Consider the following 24013-nt stretch of genomic DNA (forward strand, 5'->3'; position numbering starts at 1 on the left):
GTTTCAAACTATCCTTACATGATTTCAAAAAAACAAAAAAAAAAACTATTATTACATGGAGACGTCAAACGAGTAAATTGGTATTTAGAAATTAGACATATCTTTACATGGATTTTTTCATTAATATTTGAATTCATATGAATTATATACGGATTGGGATAAAATTATCTTTCGGAATAGGTTCTATTTATTTATTTAACATAAATCCATCTTAAGCATTAATATTATTAGAAAATGTGTTACTAACATTGGTTTCAATCATTTTTAATAAAAAATTCTAATATCATATATATTACATATATATTATTTTTAAGAAAACCTTCTAGTATCCTCCGATTACACCCTACTAGATCCTTCTATTCCCTTGGTCCTCGCCCCTCGGTGGCTTGTCCGAATCAAAAACCACAAACCCCAAGGCTAGTTGTGTAATTTTTCACATCCTCTCCTCATGGTACAAACATCAAGGTACAACCTCCCAAACGCTCCACACAAAAGCCCTACAGTTGAGCTCCACTGGCCAGCAATCAGGGATCGTTTCAACTTTCAATCCCCGTCTCCATATGCGTTCGTGTTCGCATGACATGACAACGCGTCGAATATAATAAATGGCTAATCCAATTGCGATTCCATAGATTTTCGTTCAAATTTCTTGGATTCGACCACCCTTTTGCTTTCTCTCTCTAGGGTTTGTTTCCTTAGCCGCGTCGACTTTGAAGCAGTAATATTATTTCTGAAGTAATATTAATCGGATAAATCAAAATATAATACAGCTGGTTGTCCAGTAATCGTTGTGCGATTTCAAGCCCTCTTGCATTTGATCCTTCAGCTGCCCTTTGACTCAACAACAGCTTCAATCGCCTGCCTTTTGTTTTGTTTCTTGGTACCCTTTTTTTTTTCCACGCTTTGTAATTTCAAGACCTTACCTTTTATCTGATGCAGAATACTTATCGGTGTTATTAGTTAAATGGGTGGTTTGATTTTTTTTATTTCCGCGTCTGTATATTTGCTATATGGAAGGTGCAAGTATGTGGAACTGCTTCTGTGGCGGGTTTTAGTATCATTTGGAGGGTTCATTGAATCTTGTATCTTTATTATGCTTTGACCAAATTCATCATGTCTTTCGAGATTCTATTGGAAGTTTCATGCTATGTATTTTAGTTGTTGGGGATTGTGTGCTGCGCTTCACTTTTAGGTGTTTGGGACCTGTAACTCTTTGGCTGCTTTTTTTTCCTGAGTTGATTGTAAGTTTATCTCTTAGGTATGATATTTTGACTTTTGTGATCGCATCAATCCTGACTGGTCTTGTCCTTCATCGTTAGAAAACTCTTTTTTAAATTTGTTTTGGCAGTTTAAAAAACATTCTCAATGTCACTACGTTGGTGTCCACCATTTTGGATTATCTTGTATATCAGCGTGGATTTTCAATTTTTATAACTTTGCTTGTCGTAGAACATGCGGATGACTGAGGTTTAATTTTGCATTTCAGCTAACCTTGCCCTGTAACCTATAGCAGTTCTCTTATGCTTATGCATTACTATTTATTTCTGTAGGTGTGGCAAGTCCTGGGATGGAAGTGTACAATATTCCTGATCAAGGACTTGCTGATACATTTATGGTAATTCTTCTATGTCAGTTCTTCTTTGAATCTATCTTATTCTGGTGGAAGAATTTTCCCCCCTTTTTCAGGAGTTCTTACTTTGTAGGGATTATGATGTTTAGTATGATGTCCTACACATACAATTTTTGTTTTTTTGGTTTTTTGGTTTTTTTCATTTTTTAAAAATTAAGACTTTGTTATCTTGCAGATTCAAGGTACTGAATCAAACCAACAGTTAAGTGGGCAACTTGAACAATTTGAGGCCATGTACAGTGATGGTACCCCAGAATTCATTATTGATCAGGGCTTGTATTATCCTACCAGTAACTATGGATATATCTGTACAGGTTAAAATATTCTATACTTTTTCTTTTTCTTTTTTTTTTAAATTTATTGAGTTGGAGTCAGACGTTAATATTTTATTAGTTGTCTGGTGTTGATTATAAATTATCATTGGAACTGTGACTAAATGATAAACTCTCCACACTTGATAGGATTTGAATCAACTGGTGACTTTGAGGATGGTGTGGTTTTTGGTTTGGACGGTCAAGATATTCAGTACACTGTGAGTGCTGTTCTTCTGGGTTCAAGATTTGCACTCAATACCAGTTTATGTTATGGAATGTTATTCTTGTCTTGCAGGGTGGCGCAAATGAAAGCTTGCCATTTGCGTATTATACTCCTAGCTATGGATATGAACAGTCTCCTTATAACCCTTATAATCCTTATATTCCTGGTGCTATAATAGGAATGGACGGCTCCTATGTAACGCCTCAACAGTATTACAACCTTTCCTCATACGAGACTCCTGTTTCTTCACCTGCGTACGTGCCTGTGGTTATTCAACCTAGGCATGATATTATGGGTAATGGGATGACAGATTCGTATGCTTATAATACTACATCTGTCAATCAAGTTGATGGCCCTCCTGTTAAGTATAGTTTGTTTTCAAGCAATTCAAATTCATCACAATCGTTGCCGGGGGGCAGTGCTTCCAGAAGGAATTCCCTTGTAAAGTCATCTGAGGGAAGTAGATCAATAGATGGATCTAGCAGACAGCCTGTGACTGGTGTTGCTTCTGCTGGTTTTTCTGGTCATGGATCATCTCAAATTCGCCGGGTAAGTCTTTTATGAGATCATGGCATCTATCCAGAATAGTCAACCTTGAATTCATTTTATCTCATCATGCTGATAGCAGTATATTAACCATTTTGTTGAAATCTTGTTTTAGGCAAGAGGTGTGCGAGAAACAGAACATGGTTCAGGTGCGAAGCTGACATCTGGTGGTAACCAACTAAAGGTTTCTTTACCTCCTGCAAATGGATTGTCAGGTTTTGAATCACGTCAACCTGCTCAGTCATCTGTACATAAAGTTAGACCTAAGTTACCTAACGGTAGAGTTCTAGATGATGTTAAAGGCAGCTCTGATGCACTGGGTGAACAAAATCATGGCCCAAGGACTAACAAATTGAAAAGTCAGTTGGTTGTTAAAGCATACACAACAAGGGCTGGAAATCCTGATGCAAATGGAAACATCACTATACATATGGATCAGTATAACAAAGATGGTTTTCGTATCGATGATTATAAAAATGCAAAGTTCTTTGTCATCAAATCGTACAGTGAGGATGATGTGCATAAAAGTATAAAGTATAATGTGTGGTCATCTACACCTAATGGAAACAAGAAGCTTAACAGTGCATATGAAGATGCCCGGAGAATAGCTGCAGGAGATCCAACAGGCTGCCCTGTCTTCCTCTTCTTTTCTGTAAGTGATAATTTTAACTTTTCTTTGTTAGACGGCAACAGCAGGATTCTATTCTATGCTCATGGTTTTATTACAGAAGCCTCAGATCCATGTTTTAACGGTGTGCTTTTTTATTTTTAGGTTAATGCCAGTGGCCAATTCTGTGGTGTCGCTGAGATGACTGGCCCGGTTGATTTCCTAAAAGATATGGATTTCTGGCAGCAAGATAAATGGAGTGGCAGCTTTCCTGTGAAGTGGCGCTACATAAAGGATGTGCCAAACCCCAGTTTCAGGCATATCATTCTAGAGAATAACGAGAACAAGTCAGTGACTAACAGCAGGGACACCCAAGAGGTACCTTTGCACTTCTTGCTCTACTCCCTTAGCACGTTTATCTATCCACGAACTGGTTATGATCCCTCACCCGTATACTATATCTGTGATTTTTGTGTTCAACTTTTGACAACGAAATGATCTTCATGATTGCAATGATCTCGTGACATTTATCATTGATTTTGGCGGTACACGAATGATATTAATGTGCATCGGTCAACTGATGAAGATCATCACCGATGTGTCATCTATGTGATCATGAATTTGTTTTTCACTTTATAGCTTTCTTGGTGTTGATAACTGATGTCGGATTATATCAATTTGCTTGACTTGTAGAGGACTGAATAATTTGTAGTCTACCAGCTTGTCTAAATGTTGTGAAATGTTTATTTTCAGATTTGCTACGAGAAAGGTTTGGAGATGCTGCAAATATTTAACAATTCTACATTGAAGACTTCCCTGCTTGATGACTTCATGTATTATGAAAATAGACAACGGATCTTACAGGAAGAGAGAGCCAGGCTGCTAACCAGGAGTTACGAAAATCCATATATCATTCCCTTGGTGGATGCCCCTCGCAAGTTTCATCATGTACATGATTTTCCTTTTGTTGGTGATGAGTATACTGCCAAGCAAGAACCCAAACTCTTGGCTGCAGAAAAAAACAAAGATCCAGCAGATGGGGATCCAAATTGCTCAGATAGCCAGTCTGCCATGCATAGATCAGTAACTGAAGCTAGTAAGGTGAATAGCTCAACAAAGTTAAATAGGAACAGCGAAATTTCAGCAGATGGAGTACGAGACTTGGGCAATGAGTTGAAACTTGGATCATTGACTATAAATTCGAAGCAGCTTGAGTCAGATTCCTCATCACCCGCTACCGATGCCTCTGCCGCAGCTATAAGTGGAAGTGTTGTTACAATCGGGTCGATGCCGGTCAAAGTTAATGGCACTGAATTTTCTGAAATCTTGACATTTGGAACAATTCCACTTGTTGCCAAAGCTCTTCCGCATGGTTAAGTATTTTGGTGGGTTTTTATTTTGAGCAAAGTTTGGGATGGATTTGAGTTGCTACTAATATTTTGTCGTGGTGGATGTTACCGATTAGTCGCAGGTGAAGAAGTTCTAATCTGGCCTATAAGCGAAGGGTTTATCTATCACAAATCATAGGCTACATGTTTTTACTTCAATTTGGGGGGTACTAATACCATGTGAGCTCAGTTTTTCGACTCACTTTTACCCGGAAACTTTTGTATTTTGATGACGGAAATATGATAAACTTAATGTCTTTTGGTTCTGGTTTTGGCTTTGGGATTTTGGGGAATTAGGCTGAGGTTGGCTTTACCGTTTTTTACAATGTGACCATTTATCTATTGTATCTGTTTTTACAGAATTGATGAAAAAAGGAAAAAGAAAAGGGAAAATTATTTAGTGAAATGGAAAGACTTTCAGATACTACGTTGTATGCCCCCTCACCCGTCTTTGCTTCTGTTTAGTGCATTTTCTTTGGTTCTTGTGTTTTGAAGTATGTAAAGTGCCTGATTTGCTGCATATTTTTGCGGTGAAGGAATTGCGAATTAAGCTGAAAATTGTTGAAAATTATTTAAAGTTGAATGTTCAAAATTGAGTTGTAAAATTTTGAAAATTAGTGTGTGATGATGTAGATGATTATGTATTAATTTTTGGAATTATCTTCAAATGAGATTTATAGATAGCTCTCTCCATTTGGGTAGAAAAACACAATTTAAGAGAGAAAATTTTTATTAAGTGTTGAGTTTGATATATTTTGAGTTTTGGAGTTTTTATTTTTTACCATAAATTTTTACTTTTTTACAACACGTTATCAGCACGATCGTTCGAAGTTTCTTTATAATTTTCAAATCTTCAAAACACAAGGAAATTGCAAAAATATTCAATAAGTAAGAATATTTATTTTAATATTTATATATTTTTACTTTGTATATATTTTAATATATAACATCATGTTATTATATAAAAAGATGTCTATAACACCATATTATAATAACGTGACGTGAATTATATATTACTGCTCATATTTTTATCGTGCATATATTATAATATATTAATTATATCGGTATAATTTCACAATATTATATAAAAAAAGTCTATGACACCTCATTATAATATTGTGATGTGATATATAATACCTGACTTTATCTATATTATATTGTATAATTTCATGTTATTATATAAAAAGATGTCTATGACACCACATTATAATAACGTGATATAATTATACTATATATTACTGCTTATATATTTTTATTATCTATACTATATTGTATAATTTCATGTTATTATATAAAATGATGTCTATGACACCACATTATAATAACGTGATATGATTATATTATATATTACTGCTTATATATTTTTATTGTGTATATATAGTAGTAAGAAAATAATATATCATCTTCACCAGATAAAACAAAGGCTATGATTTTCATACGTCGACATCTTGATGAAGGATTGAAATGTGGGTATCTCACAGAAAAAGACTCAATGGTTTTATGAAAAAGATTGAAGGAAATATTTGAGCATATAAGGGAATTTATAATTCCGACCGCCCGTAATGAATGAAATACGTTAAGATTCCAAAACTTTAAAAAAGTCAGTGATTATAACTCTGAGATGTATCGAATAGTCTCACAATTGAAATTTTGTGGACATGTGGTTATTGAAATGTAAAATGCTTGAGAAAATATTTTTTACTTTCCACGCATCAAATATAACTCTACAACAACAATATAGAGTGCTTGGATTTTTGAGATATTTTGAACTCATCGCATGTCATCTTGTGGCGGAAAAGAACAACGAATTATTAATGAAAAATCATCAATCCCAACCCACTGGATCAACGGAATTTCTAGAAGCAAATGTCGTAAATAAAAATGAAAACCAAAATCAAAGTCATTGACAATATTTTGGTCGTGGACGAGGTCGAGGTCGAGGACGAGAACGTGAGCGTGGACGTGGATGTAGAAATGATCGCGGTGGTGGTCGCGGCCGTGGATATGAAAACAATCGAGATAGTTACTTTAATAACTCATCTCAAAAGGGCGTCACGAACCACCCACCAAAAAGGCAACATGAAAACATGAGTGAAAATGAAAATCACTCAAAAAGATCTGAGAGTGTTTGTTATAGATGTGGCACTTCAGGACATTGATCACGTACTTGCCGAGCCCCTGAGCACTTTTGTAAGCTCTATAAAGAATCGATAAAAAGAAAAGAAAAAGAGACCAATTTTGTTGAAAACAGAGACCATTTAAGTGGTTCAAATCATTTCGATGTTGCTGAATTTTTGAATGATTTCGAGGACATTGATTAATATATTGGTGAGACAAGAATTTAACATATTGTATTTTTCATGTATTCTTGTGTTATTATGAAACATGTTATATTTTGAATATGTATTGTCCTTAATTTTTCTTTATTGCATATTTTTTTTGAAGTTAGATATGAAAAATGCTATGAGCAAAGATAAACAAGTAAATAATCCCATGGAGGTTTGCATACCTGATAGTGGTACAGCACACACTATTCTCCGAGATAAAAGATATTTCTTGGAACTAAAACCAACAAAAACAATGGTGAATACAATATCAGGTCATATAGACTTGATTAAAGGTTGTGGTAAAGCACATTTTTTGTTACCTAATGGTACAAAATTTCTGATAAATGATGCTTTATATTCACCACAATCAAAAAGAAATTTGTTGAGTTTTAATGACATATATTCTCATGGGTATGATACTGAGACAATAACTGAAGGAAATCAAAAATATATGTGTCTTATCACATATAAATCAGAAAAAAAATATGTAGTTGAAAAACTACCAGTGCTTCCCACTTGATTGCATTATACACATATAAGTCCAATTGAATCAAACATGGTGGTTAATAATTCTTCAATATTAACCAATTGACATGATCGATTGAGACATCATGGTTCAATAATGATGCGAAAAATTATAGAAAATACACATGATCATCCACTGAAAGACCAGAAGATATTTCAGAATAATAAGTTTCAATGTAAAACATGTTCTCTTAGAAAACTTATTATAATACCATCACCAGCTAAAATCCAAACTGAATCACCCATGTTTCTTGAACGTATTCAGGGTGATATTTGTGGGTCAATTCATCCACCATGTGGACCATTTCGATACTTTATGGTATTGATCGATGTATCTAGCAGATGGTCACTTGTATGCTTATTGTCAATTCGGAATGTGACATTTGCAAGATTAATGGCTCAAATAATAAAATTATAGAATAAATTTCTTGATTATATAATCAAGAAAATAAGAATTGATAATGCTGGAGAATTTACTTCACAAACTTTCAATAATTATTGTATTTCAATGGGAATCACTGTTGAACATCCTGTTGCTCATTTACATACACAAAATGGATTAGCTGAATCATTGATTAAACGTCTACAGCTGATTGCTAGACCAATGATAATAAAAACAAAACTCCTTATTTCTATATCGGGACATGCAATTTTACATGTTGCTGCATTAATTCGCATTAGACCAAGTGCATATCATAAATACACCCCATTGCAGCTTGCATTTGGTAAAGAACCAGACATTTTTCATCTGAGAATTTTTGGATGTATGGTATATGTGTCTATTGCACCACCTCAATGATAAAAAATAGGTCCTCAAAGAAAGATCGGTATTTATATCGGTTATGATAGCCCATCAATCATTCGATATCTTGAGTCTCAGACAGGCGATGTGTTTATAACAGGTTTTGCTGATTGTCATTTCAACGAAAAAATCTTTCCAATGTTAGGAGGAGAAAAGAAACACATCGAAAAAAAAATTACATGGTATGTACCATCATTGTTACATTTGGATCCAAGAACTAAAAAATGTGAGAAAAATGTACAACAAATTGTGCAATTGCAAAGAATAGCAAATAAAATGCCAGATGCATTTGCATACACAAAAGGGGTAACAAAATCATATATACATGCTGTAAATGCCTCTGTTCGAATCGAAGTTCTAAAAAAACAAATTGAAAACACTCATGATGTCATTAAACGCTTGAAGCGTAGAAGACCAGTCGGTTCCAAGGATAAAAATCTTCGAAAAAAAAATTCATAGAGAAACACGATGATCACAAAGTAGAGAATGATGTTCCAGAAGAAACACCTGATAATGAAAATGCTCTGTCAGAACCACAAACTGACGAGAATCGTGAAATCTCTATCAATTATATTAATAGTTAATAGTGAAAAAATATGAAACCGAAAAGATGTAGAAGAAATTAATGAAATATTTTTTTACAATGTGGCATGTGACATCATAAATGAGAATGAAGATCATGTACCAAAATCTTTTGGTGAATGTAAAAATCTGCAAGATTGGGTAAAATGAAAAGATGTCATCCATGTTGAATTGGATTCGCTAAATAAACGTAACGTTTTTGGACCTATAGTCCTTACACCTGAAGATGTAAAACCTTTTGGATACAAATGGGTTTTTGTTCGAAAGCGAAATGAGAAAAATGAAGTAGTAAGATATAAAGCTCGACTTGTTGCACAAAGTTTTTCTCAAATGCCCGAAATTGATTATGAAGAAACGTATTCTCCCGTTATGAATGCAATTACGTACGTTTCGATATTTGATTAGTTTGACAGTGTCTGAAATTTTGGAAATGCGTCTTATGAATGTTGTTACAACTTACTTATACGAATCACTTGATAGTAATATATACATGAAAATCCCTAAAAGATTTAAGATGCGTGAAGCACAAAGTTCAAAACCCAAAAGAATTTTATTATGTGAAATTGCAAAGATCATTATATGGGTTAAAGCAATTCGACTGAATATGGTATAATCGGTTAAGTGAGCACTTGATGAAAAAGCGATATGTAAATGATCCAATATGCCCTTGTGTTTTCATCAAGAAAACAACATCCGGATGTGTAATTATTGTTGTATATGTTGATGATTTAAACATCATTTGAACGAATAAGAAAATTCAAGAAGTTATGCTGTACTTTAAGAAAGAATTTGAAATGAAGGACCTTGAAAAAACTAAGTATTGTCTGGGTTTACAAATCGAACAAATAGAATATGGAGTTTTTGTTCACCAGTCAAATTATACAGAAAAATGTACTTAAATGTTTTAATATGGATAAATCAGATCCTTTAAGTACTCCAATGATTGTTAGATCATTAAACATAGAAAAAAGATCCATTCCGTCCATGTGAAGATGGTGAAGTTATTCTTGGTCCATAAGTACTATATCTAAGTGCCATTGGTGCCCTTATGTATCTTGAAAATTATACTAGACCTGATATATCTTTTGCTGTAAATTATTGGCAAGATTCAGCTCATATCCAAAAAAAAGGCACTAGAACGAAATTAAACATATATTCCGTTATCTACGAGGAACGACAAATTTGAGACTTTTGTATTCAAAAGATACCAATCAAAGTATCATTGGTTATGCTGATGCAGGATACTTATCTGATCCACATAAGGCACGTTCCCAAATCGGATATGTATTTACTCGTGGAGGCACTGCAATTTTTTGGTGTTCATAGAAACAAACACTCGTAACAACTTCATCAAATCACGCCGAGACTATTTTATTACATGAAGCAAGCCGTGAATATGTGTGGCTAAAATCAATGACCCAACATATCCAAACCTCATGTGGATTGTCAGTAGACAAGAAGCCTGCGACACTATATGAAGATAATGATGCATGTGTTGCTCAAATGAAGGAAGGATACATCAAAAGTGACAGAACCAAACATATCCCCCCAAAGTTTTGTTACATTCAATCAAGTGAGGACTCATCAGATCTCTTCACAAAGGCACTTCCTACGACGATATTCAGAAAACATATATATATAACATTGAGATGCACAATCTACGAAATATGTGAAGAATAGTTCGTGTTAACATGAGAGAGAGTTTACGTGGCTGCACTCTTTTTTTCTTACTATGGTTTTTATCCCAGTGGGTTTTTCCTAGTAAGATTTTTAACGAGGCAGTATAAAAAACACGTAATTAATACAGTCCCCATATCACGATCATCACCACAAGGGGGAGTGTTGAAAATTATTTAAAGTTGAATAATGAATGTTGAAAATTGAGTTGTAAAATTTTGAAAATTAGTGCGTGATGATGTAGATGATTATGTATTAATTTTTGGAATTATTTCCAAATGAGATCTATAAATAGGTCTCTCCATTTGTGTAGAAAAACACAATTTAAGAGAGAATAATTTTATAAAATGTAGAGTTTGATATATTTTGAGTTTTGAAATTTTTAATTTTTACCATAAATTTTTACTTTTTCACAACAAAAATTATTTTATAATTTGTGTCTTGAAATTTTGAGTTGAAATCCCAACGGCAAATTAGATTTATAATTCATGTTCTTTTTTACTGTTGAAAATTTAACTATCGAGCTTTGCATTTACTTCAGTGAGTATTTCGCTTAAAAGAGTGTTTTTTTTTTAAAGTTCGTCTTTAAAAGTGATTTTTAAGTAAAAGTTATAATAGTTTTATGTTAACTAAATAGATGGAAATTATTATTATTTTTAAAAATTTGATTTATGGGAGAAGAATTTGAAAAGCTATAAGTTTGGTTTTTTAGAAGAAAAAAAACCCAACTTATTTTAGCTTAATTAACTGAGTGTTTTTTAAAAGCATTAAAATACTTATCTAAATGCATATAATATTATAAAAGTTACAATTTATTTTTTCAAAGAAGAACATTTTTCAAGTTTTAGAGTGTGTTCGGTGGGAGAAATCAGTTTCAAAAAAATATTTATTTAAAAAGAAAACGCTTTCCTTAGAAAATATAGCTTTGTAATTTAAATGCATTTTAATGCATACGAAAGGAGCGTTATATATATTCCAAAATATCACCTGATTTTATTATTTTAATCGCATCTAATCTTATCTAATAAAAAATTTTGATTCGCTCGAAATACTCAGAAAAGGCAGGGTTACAAGTCAAAGAATGATGTTAAATTTTCCCCAATTAATTTAAAGACCTAACTGGATAAAGAAAAGTTATTTATTTATTTTTTTGAAAAGGGATAAATAAAATGATTATAAATTACAGTGTTCTAAAAGGCGGCGCGCCTAGGCGGTTGCCCACCTCTCCGAATTTTAGACAGTTAAAACTTTTAGGAGTTATTACATTAACCGACTGTTTAAACCGCCTAATCATCGTTTAGACGCTTCAAAATTTGCCTAGATTAACATATATATAAATTTTTTATTTTTTAAAAAATATTATTTGACATATTTGCCCATCAATTTGTAGTGAATGAAGATGAGAAATATATCATGTATTTCAACTTTGAATTCGATAAAGAGGAATTATTGGAAAAAATATTAAAATAACAAGAATAATTAGATATTTAGAATAAAAAAACACCACTTAGGTAGATGAATTCGATAAAGACGAACTATATATTAGAAAAATATTAAGATGAATTGGACTAAAATAATCATATATTCAGCCTAAAAAGAAAAAATCTCCTAATCCCCGTAGCTACTTAAGTATCTAAGCGTTAAGCGATGGGTGATCGTCCGCTTATCGCCAAACGTTTTTTAGAACATAAATTATAAATTATAAATTAAAGGATTTGATTTAATATATCCACATTAAGTAAGCAAAAGCTTTAGCACAGATGGAAGCAGCACAGAGAATGAGTGTCGCATGCCAGCCACGTTCTCTCCATGCAACGTCTCCTCCGATCCATCACTATTTTATTTATTTATTTAAACCCTTCAACATATACATTATACATGATACATCCTGATCTTCTTCTTCATTCTATTTCGATCTCAATTTCAATTAATTAAAGATAATTAAAGATGCCAGGACTCACCATTGGAGACACTGTACCAGACCTTGATCTTCAGACCACTCGTGGAAACATCAAACTCCACGAATATTGCAACAATGCCAACTTCACCATCATCTTCTCTCATCCAGGTAACGTACGTACTAATTAATATATATATATATTCACAAATGATGTTGTAAAATTTCCATCGGTTACATGATGGTGCATATATTTGCCAGGTGATTTCACTCCTGTTTGCACGACGGAGCTTGGGGCGATGGCCGCTTACGCCGACAAATTCGAGCAGAGGGGGGTGAAGCTTCTGGGGTTCTCCTGCGACGATGTTGAGTCCCACCAAGAATGGATCAAAGACATCGAAGCCTACAACAAGAACCACCACCAGGTGAAGTACCCCATCGCGTCGGATCCCACCGGAGAGATCATCAAGAAACTCAACATGGTGGAAGGCAACGCGTCCACTCCCTCTCGGGCTCTGCATGTCGTTGGGCCCGACAAGAAGATAAAGCTGAGCTTCTTGTACCCGGCGAGCACCGGGAGGAACATGGATGAGGTCTTGCGGGTTCTGGACTCGCTGGAGATGGCGTCGAAGCACAAGGTGGCCACGCCTGCCAACTGGAAGCCTGGGGAACCGGTGGTGATCTCGCCGGATGTTTCTAACGACGATGCCAAACATTCGTTCCCACAAGGATTCGACAGCGTCCAACTTCCCTCTAACAAAGATTACCTCAGGTTCACTCATGTGGTTTAGCCACTCATATATAAATAAATATGTATGAAGTTTGTAATCAGGTTAGTATATATATATATGCGATGTATAGAGAGGCATTAGCCTCTTGTCTGTGCGTATTTTGTTGTTTGCTGATACGGGCCGGGTTGTAATATATATCGATCTATTTTGTTCATCTTACGCATCGACTTAATGGTATATAAAGCCTTCGCACATGCAACTTTTTCATGTGGATTTGATGGCTACCTACTTTGCATGATAGAACAATGAGTACTGTGTTTATCAATGGATTTTCGGAATTGTCATTTTTCTTCTATAATTAGTTCAATTCCAACACTTTTCTCATCTTTGCCAATAGACTTCTTGAGTTGCATGTAGAATCTTTCCATTAATGGAGATTTTTGTTATAGCGAATAAATCTCTTAAACAAGTTTGAATTCCAGAAATTCTAACCGCTTGCCTTAATTTAATGACGATCGATGGGTATCTATATATCGATTATTATTATTGTGGGTGTTTCGTTTTGTTTTTCTTTCTTCTGTATTTTATTAAAAATTATTATAAACATATGTGCATGATTTTGTCCTATTTTATAGAAATATATAGAAGAAAATAGTGGTGCTATATATATATATGATGAGTGATATATTAATTCCGATCGAGTTGGACACGATGGAAAGACAAAGTTGAGATGAATTAAATTCAAATAGTCGGAGATCCATTTTCATTCCAACACGAGAATCCAGTTTTATTGTGAGAATGAACAATAATAGCAAGAAAAGTAAGCACACGAATGAAGTTATTTGGAAAAAAATTGTACCTTTTAAAGAAGGGCAAACACACGAGATGGAGTAAACAATAAAATATTTTATCAACCAAAAAATCGTGGTTGGGTTGTCTATACTTTCATATAAAGTCATAATCATCCAGTACTTTTGACTCATGCATTTGTTATGCGATCACATCGTAGTGTTTTTACATAAAAAAAAAAAAGAAAAACAAACACTCAGAACAATTTTCAGCAATCAATGTGTCGATTTGTCAACAAATGCGATTGTTTGAGATTGATATAGTATGTGCGATTGTTTGAGATTGATATAGTATGTTTTATAGAAAGATATTAGAGAAACTATGAGAGAACTCCAAAAGATGAGTATAAGGTTATCAATGCCAACACATTGATTGATTTCTTTCAATATGAGAAAGACAAGCATTCGTATTTCATTTTTGTTTATGGGACTGACCCAGACAAAAGACTTATATGTTTGGGAAAAATTCTCAATAAACTGAATCGCAGAATCATCATGCTAAATCATTAAGATTAAATACTGTAAACTTAAGCGGAAGCGTACCTTAATTCTTAATAATTGACTGATGTAGATCTGCATGGTTTGGCCTTTCAGATCAACACGATTTGCCTTGAGAGTTCCTTCAGTTCTTTCACGCTCTCTATCTATCGATGGAAATAGAATAGAATGACTGTGTCGATGTAGACGTCGTGTGATCTGGGGACCATAACCCTTTATTTATATTTAGGGCTTCTATTTAAGCCCATCAATCAAATAAAAAAGCCCACTAGTATCTACACATTAAAGGCCACACCCTATTAGATAAATTAAAGCCCAAATAAACCGAAATCTTATTTAGATCACTTTTATGGGCTAACTTTATTGACAGTTCACAATACATAATTATTTACATATAAGTCCAACGTTGGATTTATGATCCAACAATCTCCCACTGGACTATATGTGAAACTTTATAATTATGTTTTGCAAAATAACCAAATGAGCTCAACTTCGCTGTCATTACCGAAATGTATCTACTGCTAATCTGGTCCATCAATCATACTAACATAGGATCAAAGAGGCTTTTGTCACATTCATCGTAACTCGACCCATCAATGGTCACATATGCCAGAAAACTGAACGATATGGATTATGATGTGGATGTGTAGCATGGAAATTTCATGTAATGTGATCTTAACATGCCTATTTCCAACTGGTCCACCCTTAAACCTTAGTGAGATCAACCAAAACAGAGTCAGAGTGTGAATAAACCAAAAACTTTATTTCTGCAGAAATAACTTTTCCTTATGTATCCATAAACCAAAAACCGAATCACTGAAATATGTCTATAAAAGCATTTAAAATTACAAACTCCCACTGAAACTGAATATCCTTAATTGACAAAACACCCATATAAATAATGTGCACACAAAACCTTTTGGGTGATAGTCCCTTAGCAAATGGATCCACAAACATGGAGTTTGTACTGAAGTGATTTATAGACAACTATTCACTCTGGACTCTTTCTTCAATAATCATAAACTTGATTGGATGCTTTATAACACACTATAAAATCTACTGTCATTACAAAAGATACTATAACAAGTGATTTTTTAGTACTCTTTTGTGAGATAACACCTTTTGACAATAGTTTAAATAGTCCAACATAGTTTTCATACTATCTAGACATCCCTTAAATCAGAGTCAGTATACCAAATGATCTCAAAACCGATCTGACCTCTGATATGTGAGCATATAATTCTTTCTATTTTCTGTAAATTTCATAATACGTAATTGACTATTTTTCAATAGTCTACTCCTAAATTATTTGAATATTTGTCCAACATCCCATTCACGTATATAAAAGCTTTACGTGTATATACCTTAGTAATACATTAGATTCTGTACTGCTAAGTCATAAAGAATCTTTTGTATTTATTTTCTTTAAATCATTATTAAGGCAATGATTGAGACTAAATTGTCTTCCTCAACTTAGGGTATCAACTGGTTTACAATCTTGCATCCATATCGCTTTACAACTTTCTCGATATAGCTTTTCTGTGATAATCCAAGAATACGTCGAGAGCGATCCCAATGTATCTGGATACCCAGTACAAAAGATGCATCACCAAGATCTTTCGTATCAAAACTCTTAGCTAGAAATCTCTTGGTGTCATGCAACATATCTATATCGTTGTTAACGAGTAGGCTATCATCACATACAAAACCAGAAAAATATTTACTCCCACAGACCTTATGATATATACAATCATCGACCAAATTCATCTCAAAACCGAACGAGATGATCACATGATGAAATGTAAAAATATCATTTATTAATTGAAATCCAGTACTAGGTCAATATATTCCTGAAGAATCTTTCAAAGAAACCAAAGAGAAAGATCTGTACAATTATATCATCTTACTGTGTAAAACCTCATTAATGACAAGACGAACCTTATATCTTTTCACACTACCTTTTGAGTACTCATGGTTTTAAATATCCATTTAGAACTAATGAACTTCACACTTTAGGCAATGAGACAAGATATCAAATATCATTGTCTTTCATAGATTTTATCTCTTTATATTGACATCAATCCATTTCGAGAGTTAGAATTTTTATGACTTGATAGAAATTGATAAAATCATTTTCTATTATGTTAATGTTGACCTTATTCTCTTGGAGACATACAATCAAATTACCTAAGATTGTATTTCTTCTCTCTCGAGTAGAACTCCATAATGACAAGGTTATTGAGATGTAAGAGTTTGTTCTTTTAGAATATTTCTTGAATGAAAGATTTACCTAAATTGTCTTACCGTATTATGTTTTTGAACAAAGTCAAAAAATATAATTTTGATCAATGTCAAGAACACCTGTGAGAATATTAAAATATTCTTCCTTAAAGACAATTTTCAAACTTTATCCCCCCCCACAAACTCGACATCCTCAAAAACCAAGCATTTTCCTAACTGAGAATCAAATTAATTGTGGGACCATAAAACTTTTACCTCTTAGATCTTTAAGAATCACTTTAATCAAACTTTGCTGCAGTCATTAGTGTTTGTCCATAAATGAGATATAAAAGTCATATCTAAAATAATCATCTATGAACAATATAAATTATTGTTGATCATTCCAAAAAACCATTTGGAAGACCCACTAATATCCATATTTATAAGTTCATAAACATCCAAATTCTTGTTGACTTCAGATCTCCTTTAATTTGTTTGTTTTCCCTTTATACATTTAACACAAATATCAAAATATGTTAAATTTAAAGGATTGAGAATTTTGTCATACATAAGTTTCTTTATTCTCCATCCGGAGATATAACATAATATCTTATGTCACGACGTAACTGTATTCTCATTTAATTATTTTTATCTTTGAGTCTTGTAAACTTAATTGCAAGGGCTCATTAAATGAAACAATTGTATCAACCGAAGAAAGATTATTGTAACAAGATGAAAAACCAGAGCCAACCAATTTTGAATCATGAAACAACCAAAATTTTCATTTCCAAATGAGCAAGATAAACCGAATTTGCCCAAAATAGAAATAAAAATTATTCCATCTGAAATTCGGTACAATAAATGTTTCATTCAGATTCAAATACAACTCAGGTTTTAACAATAATCTAAAATTTTCAATTATTTCAACTTTAACTGTTTTGCCATTGTACACTGATGAATCTTTCATCATCATTTGAACTTTAGCAATAATAATAACCCCGCATAGACACACTGATGATGACACCAAAATCTATCCATCAGATGTGACATCAAAGATAAATTAACCTTAAAACAAACTAAATTTAGAAACTTTATTTTCATGAGTCTTTTAGCTCTACAAAAAAAACAATATTATTTTCCGATTAACTCGGTTTATTTTGTTGTTTCTTTTGAAGTGCTATATCTGCAGCTTACTTTATCCTTAATCATTTATCTTTATACCTCATTGAAAGTAAAGTTGTCAAGAACGTACAAAATTCACTCTTTCATTCTTGACAAACCTCATTTTCAATATTCTTAAGGTGATTCTTAACTGTAGTTATATCTCTTCAACATATTGCCCTAATGATTCCTAAATGACTACCTTAATGATCATCAAACATGCAATTTAATTTCTCATACCTTTCTATCTCCCTCCTTTTAAAAGAGGTACTCTGATTCAAAAAAGGTATGCTTGAATAAATCTTTATTGCAATATCTTTGATCATTATTCCAAAAACTATCAAGATGTTAATTTTTTCATAACTGGAAGTAACGATAATCTTTGAAAGTCAGAATAAAGTTGATGCGGACAGTAAAACTAGCAGAAATATTCAAATATTAACTGAACAAAAAATTATCAATAAATTAAATATGCTCACAAAAAATGCCCCAAATAAGTAGTATTAAATTCAAATAAAGGCAATCCCCATCTCAAGATACCGGACACTCCATTAATATTTCATCTTTGGACAAAATATTAACTTGTAAATGATATCTTGGTGTAGTAATCAAATACTGATCATAAGAACATATCAAATAATAAACCTTCCTTTGGGCCGATTTATTATTCATATGTAAAACCAAATAATAATCACATATTTATTACCACAACTGCACATGTAATTCTGTTAAATAATAACCTTCCTTTGGGCCGATTAATTATTCACATAATTTACATGTACAAAACTTTTTATATTTCAAAACAAATTAATTTCCACAATAGAGGTCACTTTGGCTACATGTTGTTTCAACCAATTTATTTCAAAATATATATACCTTAACTATTCCTTTATTCAAATTTAATATCAAATAAAATTGACCCTTTTCTTAAAAAATAAATTTTAAGTATTTTGGTCAAATTTAATTATTTTAACCATTGATCGTAAGATCAATGCCGACTGGTGGGCAAATCAGACAATTTACTGGTCATGGGTGATCCTTTTGGGTTGGATTCCCGTATATTCAAAAATTAACTGACCCATGTATATTGACCTGATATATATTGACCTGATAAACTTAATCCATAGAAAATAATCAATTAATTCAAATAATGCACACCTCATAAGGGATACCGAAAATTGATAGTAAATAATATGTCAAATAATAATCTTTCTTTGGGCCGATTATTATTCACATGAAAACCGAATAACTATCATAATTTTATCCTTATTTAAACACATATGTAATCATATTAAATATTAATCTTCCTTTAGGCCGATTAATACTAATAAAAATTACATATACATAACTTTTTATATTTTAAAATAAATTGATTTTAATCAACTCATTTTAAAATATATAAAAATAACCTTATCATTATTTGAATAATTGAAAATTTAAACCTTAAGCCAAATTATCCTTAAAACCCAAAATAAAATGGGTTTATAACCAAATTAAACTTTATCCAAAAAAATATGTGATGGGTTAGAAAAATTTACCAAAAAATCTGAAATATTTTCGTTTCAATAAATTTAAAATTTTTTTTTTTTTTTTAAATTTTCGAAAATTCGAAAATTGCCCAAAACCAAACCCTAACCCATCACCCATCTCCACGCCGCCGCCGCCGCCTCCAATTCCCGGCCAAATTCCGACCGTCCAGTGACATCACGCAGGTCTGCGACCACAACTGAGCTATCACCAACCTCAATCGTCCCTTGATCGGCCGGCGAAGAAATCCCGAAGTCTCGAACTCACGCAGAAACAGAAGTCGAGACTTTGGGGTCCGAATTCGATCAATATGCGACGTAATCCGACGTGAATCTTCTACTATGTGAGGCGCCTGTATGTTGCCTACAAAACGCCCCATCCACCGCCGCCCGAAGATGGCCGTGGGTCGGCCGTTTCTAACGTTTTCCGGCGGTGCACAAACCCTAGATCGAAAAATCGATTTTCCAGAATTTTTTTTTTTTTAAAAATAAATCCGAAAATAATAATAATAAAAAAATATTTCTGGAATTGAAATTCGAATTTGATTCAAAACACTGTAATTTTCTGTTTTCGATTAAACCAAATCGAATATAAATCATATCTCAATGATTTAAACATGAGTGGCTCTGATACCACTTGTTGAGGAAAAATTTCCAATAAACTGAATCACAGAATCATCATGCTAAATCATTAAGATTAAATACTGTAAACTTAAGCGGAAGCGTACCTTAATTCTTAATAATTGACTGATGTAGATCTGCATGGTTTGGCCTTCCAGATCAACACGATTTGCCTTGAGAGTTCCTTCAGTTCTCTCACGCTCTCTATATAGAATGACTGTGTCGATGTAGACGTCGTGTGATCTGGGGACCATAACCCTTTATTTATATTTAGGACTTCTATTTAAGCCCATCAATCAAATAGAAAAGCCCACTACTATCTACACATTAAAAGCCACACCCTATTAGATACATTAAAGCTCAAATAAACCGAAACCTTATTTAGATCACTTTTATGGGCTAACTTTATTGACAGTCCACAATACATAATTATTTACATATAAGTCCAACGTTGGATTTATGATCCAACATTATAAGGTGTTTTTGGACGGATATCCGGTGTCAAGGAGGGCATACACGGCTTTTGGTGATGTAATAGTGTTTGATGCGACGTGTAATACCACCATATGTAGGATAATTTTCTCACTTTTTGTAAGAGTTAATAACATCATCATACTATTGTATTTGATTGTATATTTCTGAGTGATGAAAAAACCGAGTATGTTTTTTGGTTGTTTAATAAGTTCCTCGAAGCTATGCTAAAGGTGCACCAAACTTGACTATTACTAAACAGGATCCTTCTATTATCAAAGCAATAATATAAGTTTCCCCAAACAGTGCGTTGATATGTCGTGGCACATATTAAATAAATTTCCAGACAAATTAAACCCTGCGATTTTTCGTGATCAATATCAAAGTATAAGGAATGTCATTGTACATTCGACAACTAGTGATGAATGTGAGAAGTCCTGGTATAGTGAACCGACCAAGATCACCTACTAAACAGAGACTTAGACATGTAATTAACTTAAACATAAATTAAATCAGAGTAATATGCGAACGCTTAAAACAAATACTAACCCGGCAAATATAACCGAAAATAACTGAAAATCTCAAAGCAATAATTATACAACCCAAACGAAATCATATACAATGTCAGCAAGCAACTTAAACTAAATCCACCAGCAACCCCTGCTCTCAAGCCTTGGTCACCGACGAAACACTGATCCAGCTCCTGTTCAACCTGCAGACCTGTCCGAGATAAAAGCAGGGAGGTGAGCGCTAACGCCCAATACGTAAACATGAGTATAAAAACCTATGTGTGTGCATATGACATGTACTGGATATCTAGATCAACAAAGAATATCATGCTCAGAATAGGCGCCAATGAGTACGTAGTACTAATGCGGAAATGCCCCTCTTGGTCACTACCACACTCAAAACCAGACGTGGATCCAAATGTCCCTGGAACACCAAAAACTCACGACCCGTCAGCCATTGTGTACTTCTGGTGTCCAACCGTCCAGAAAAAAAGGTCGAGCCACCCCATACAAATGGATACCTCGAAAGGATTACATTCTCAACATGTATGCAAATGCAACATACAATAACATGATCAATATAAACATGCATTACATGACAAGTATAATGCAACATATAAAATACAACACATAAGTATGCATACTCAGCTGAAAATCTCAATCAGTACTTATGTACCTCCAGAACTGGCCTAGATGTACATGCATCTACAGTCCATCATTACAAATAAAGTGAAAGTCATATCACTAGTAATTATCTAAAAGTCTTAGCTAAGCTAATAAATATTCTCTAACACTACTAGGGATCTCGGACTATACCTGTGTCCGTCATCAGCCCGTTGATGTTAAAATCTCAACCCTGGCACAGCTCCGCTACAATTCTCGTAGCACCTCGCTATCGTCCGACCCTCGAGTATATGGCTAAAAACACTCAAAATATACACTGGACTAAAATATACACCTAAACATACACTGATTGTGAGAAATCCACGGCCTATTTATAGGCGGAGTTAGGAAGGTCCGAACTCGCATGCTTGCCACGTCTCTGAATCCCTGATCGAAAGCTCCGATATGCTCTTCGGAAGCTCCAAACTCCTACTTCGAAAGCTCCGATCTGCATGAATTCTCACGTGTGTCCACTCGTGACACATGTGAGGGTCTGTTATCTTTAGGGGTGTTCACGGTTTGGTTAACCGCCCGAACCGAGCCGAAATCGAAAATTCGGTTTGAACCAAAAACCGAACCAAAAATTCGGTTCGATTTTTGGTTTTCGAATTTTTGGATTTTCGGTTTTTGGTTCGGTTAGGTTTTTTTCGATCGATTCACTGAACCGAACCGAAAACCGATTTTCTTGATTTTTTTTTATTTTTTTGATTTTCTTATTATTTTTAAATATTTTAATTAATTTTTTTATTCGTTTTTATTAATAAATAAATAAATATAAAATAAATAAAATAATTAAAAATATATAAATTCGATTAAATCAAAAAAATCGAACCGAAAAACCGGAAAATTTTGGTTTTTAACCGAACCGTTCGGTTCGAATTTTCGGTGAATTTTGGTTCGGTTAACCAAAATTTCGGTTCGATTCGGTTCGGTTCGGTTTGGTTTGGACCGAATGAACATCCCTAGTTTTCTTAATCGTGATTAGTTAACTTGTAATCATAATTAATTAATAAACACCAGAAAATCGAGTTAAAAATTTTCATTTGAGCTTATAAAATTTTGGCATGACCTCCCCGTAAATTGGACAGACCTGAATATTTCAAATACTCAAAATAACTCAACAATCTTCTCAACAACATAACAAACATAAACAAGTGTCGGCCAGACACAATCATACCATATACAAACTAAAAATATGATAGAGCCGACATGTGCAAGATATAAGGATATCAGGAGTTAAATGATCGATATAAAAAATCATACATAATATGCTCGAGCTGGTCCATGACTCAGCGGACCGTGTCTAAAAATATGGCTCCACTCTCGAAACCAGCAACTACCTAAGCCAGACCGAATCGAAGTGTCCAAAAATCTTCACGATACAATATCATCTCATATCATATATAACAGATCTCAACCAAAATATAACTGAATATCAATGACAAAAAGACTCAATATGACACGTAGATTATAGACAATTGGAAAATTTGTATTATGATGTGCAAGAACACGACTTGAATAAGTTGACAAATATTATTTCAGGATCTTCTGGATACAGATGTATTCGATGAAATACATACCTTTGAAAAGCTCCAACCCTTTTTGTATTAATATATATTGTATGAATATATAAATGATATGTTGTATGAATATATATTGGTTATGCAAAATCGAATATTTGTTGGCTTGTATTATTGATTTGTTCTCAGGGCATTCTGTGTAGTTGATAATGATTTTCACTCTGATTATTATCAGGTGTAGCTTGAATATGCCTAAGACTGTATTGTATGATATATATGACCATTATGACTTTATGGTTATATCATACGATTCATCTTATGTTCGATATTTTCATTGACTTGAAGAATCAGATTCTTTGAAATTTTCTCGAGTATTCTTAGATGATTCTATTGATGATATCTTGGACCTGCCAAGAAACGAGTAGAACACATTGGATAACTGAAATTGATGTTTCATATTTCATGTGTTAGACGAACTGAGACTATAATGTTCAATGAGAATTATGATTGGACATAATAGTGAAATCATAATCATGTTATTTTTAACATGATATTTTTGTTGATCTTATAAAGGTTAACATCGTATTAAATTGTTCAAGATTGGCTGATATTTCTGAAACTTTCTTTTATGGGTCTAGCTGAATATTACCATCGATTTATCGAGGTACTTTCAGATGTTAAACCTATCGTTTGACTGACTTGAAAGAATTAAAATTCAACTGAGTTA

General features: G+C 33.3%; 2 protein-coding genes across 6 annotated transcripts; both read left to right on the forward strand.

Moving 5' to 3' along the window:
• Positions 1–456: 456 nt before the first annotated feature.
• Positions 457–5135, forward strand: LOC140876467 (YTH domain-containing protein ECT4-like). Of its 5 annotated transcripts, none has more exons than XM_073280441.1 (8): positions 458–880; positions 1551–1615; positions 1806–1944; positions 2092–2162; positions 2240–2716; positions 2829–3365; positions 3486–3698; positions 4074–5135. In XM_073280441.1, exons 2-8 carry the CDS (start codon positions 1568–1570, stop codon positions 4695–4697), a joined length of 2109 nt encoding a protein of 702 aa, XP_073136542.1. In that variant the 5' UTR covers positions 458–880; positions 1551–1567; the 3' UTR covers positions 4698–5135. The 5 variants fall into 5 exon arrangements, with proteins under 5 accessions (XP_073136572.1, XP_073136542.1, XP_073136555.1 ...); XM_073280454.1 differs by lacking the exon at positions 458–880 and adding an exon at positions 914–1258; XM_073280462.1 differs by lacking the exon at positions 458–880 and adding an exon at positions 914–1241.
• A 7433-nt stretch (positions 5136–12568) lies between these two features.
• LOC140864786 (1-Cys peroxiredoxin) lies at positions 12569–23110 on the forward strand. The gene is made up of 3 exons (XM_073269153.1): positions 12569–12689; positions 12780–13300; positions 23003–23110. Exons 1-3 carry the CDS (start codon positions 12569–12571, stop codon positions 23108–23110), a joined length of 750 nt encoding a protein of 249 aa, XP_073125254.1.
• The last annotated feature ends 903 nt before the right edge of the window (positions 23111–24013 follow it).

The sequence above is a fragment of the Henckelia pumila genome, chromosome 1, assembly GCF_033568475.1.
Source record: "Henckelia pumila isolate YLH828 chromosome 1, ASM3356847v2, whole genome shotgun sequence".
Lineage (NCBI taxonomy): Eukaryota > Viridiplantae > Streptophyta > Magnoliopsida > Lamiales > Gesneriaceae > Henckelia > Henckelia pumila.

What these genes read in the sequence shown, in the direction of transcription:
- LOC140876467 (XM_073280441.1), top strand. Translation starts at nt 1,568, where the DNA reads ATGGAAGTGTACAATATTCCTGATCAAGGACTTGCTGATACATTTATG. An exon ending in CTATGGATATATCTGTACAG is followed by an intron (nt 1,945 to 2,091) that starts GTTAAAATATTC and finishes CACACTTGATAG; the next exon opens with GATTTGAATCAACTGGTGAC. An exon ending in GTCAAGATATTCAGTACACT is followed by an intron (nt 2,163 to 2,239) that starts GTGAGTGCTGTT and finishes CTTGTCTTGCAG; the next exon opens with GGTGGCGCAAATGAAAGCTT.
- LOC140864786 (XM_073269153.1), top strand. Translation starts at nt 12,569, where the DNA reads ATGCCAGGACTCACCATTGGAGACACTGTACCAGACCTTGATCTTCAG. An exon ending in CATCATCTTCTCTCATCCAG is followed by an intron (nt 12,690 to 12,779) that starts GTAACGTACGTA and finishes TATATTTGCCAG; the next exon opens with GTGATTTCACTCCTGTTTGC. An exon ending in ATTACCTCAGGTTCACTCAT is followed by an intron (nt 13,301 to 23,002) that starts GTGGTTTAGCCA and finishes GGATATCAGGAG; the next exon opens with TTAAATGATCGATATAAAAA.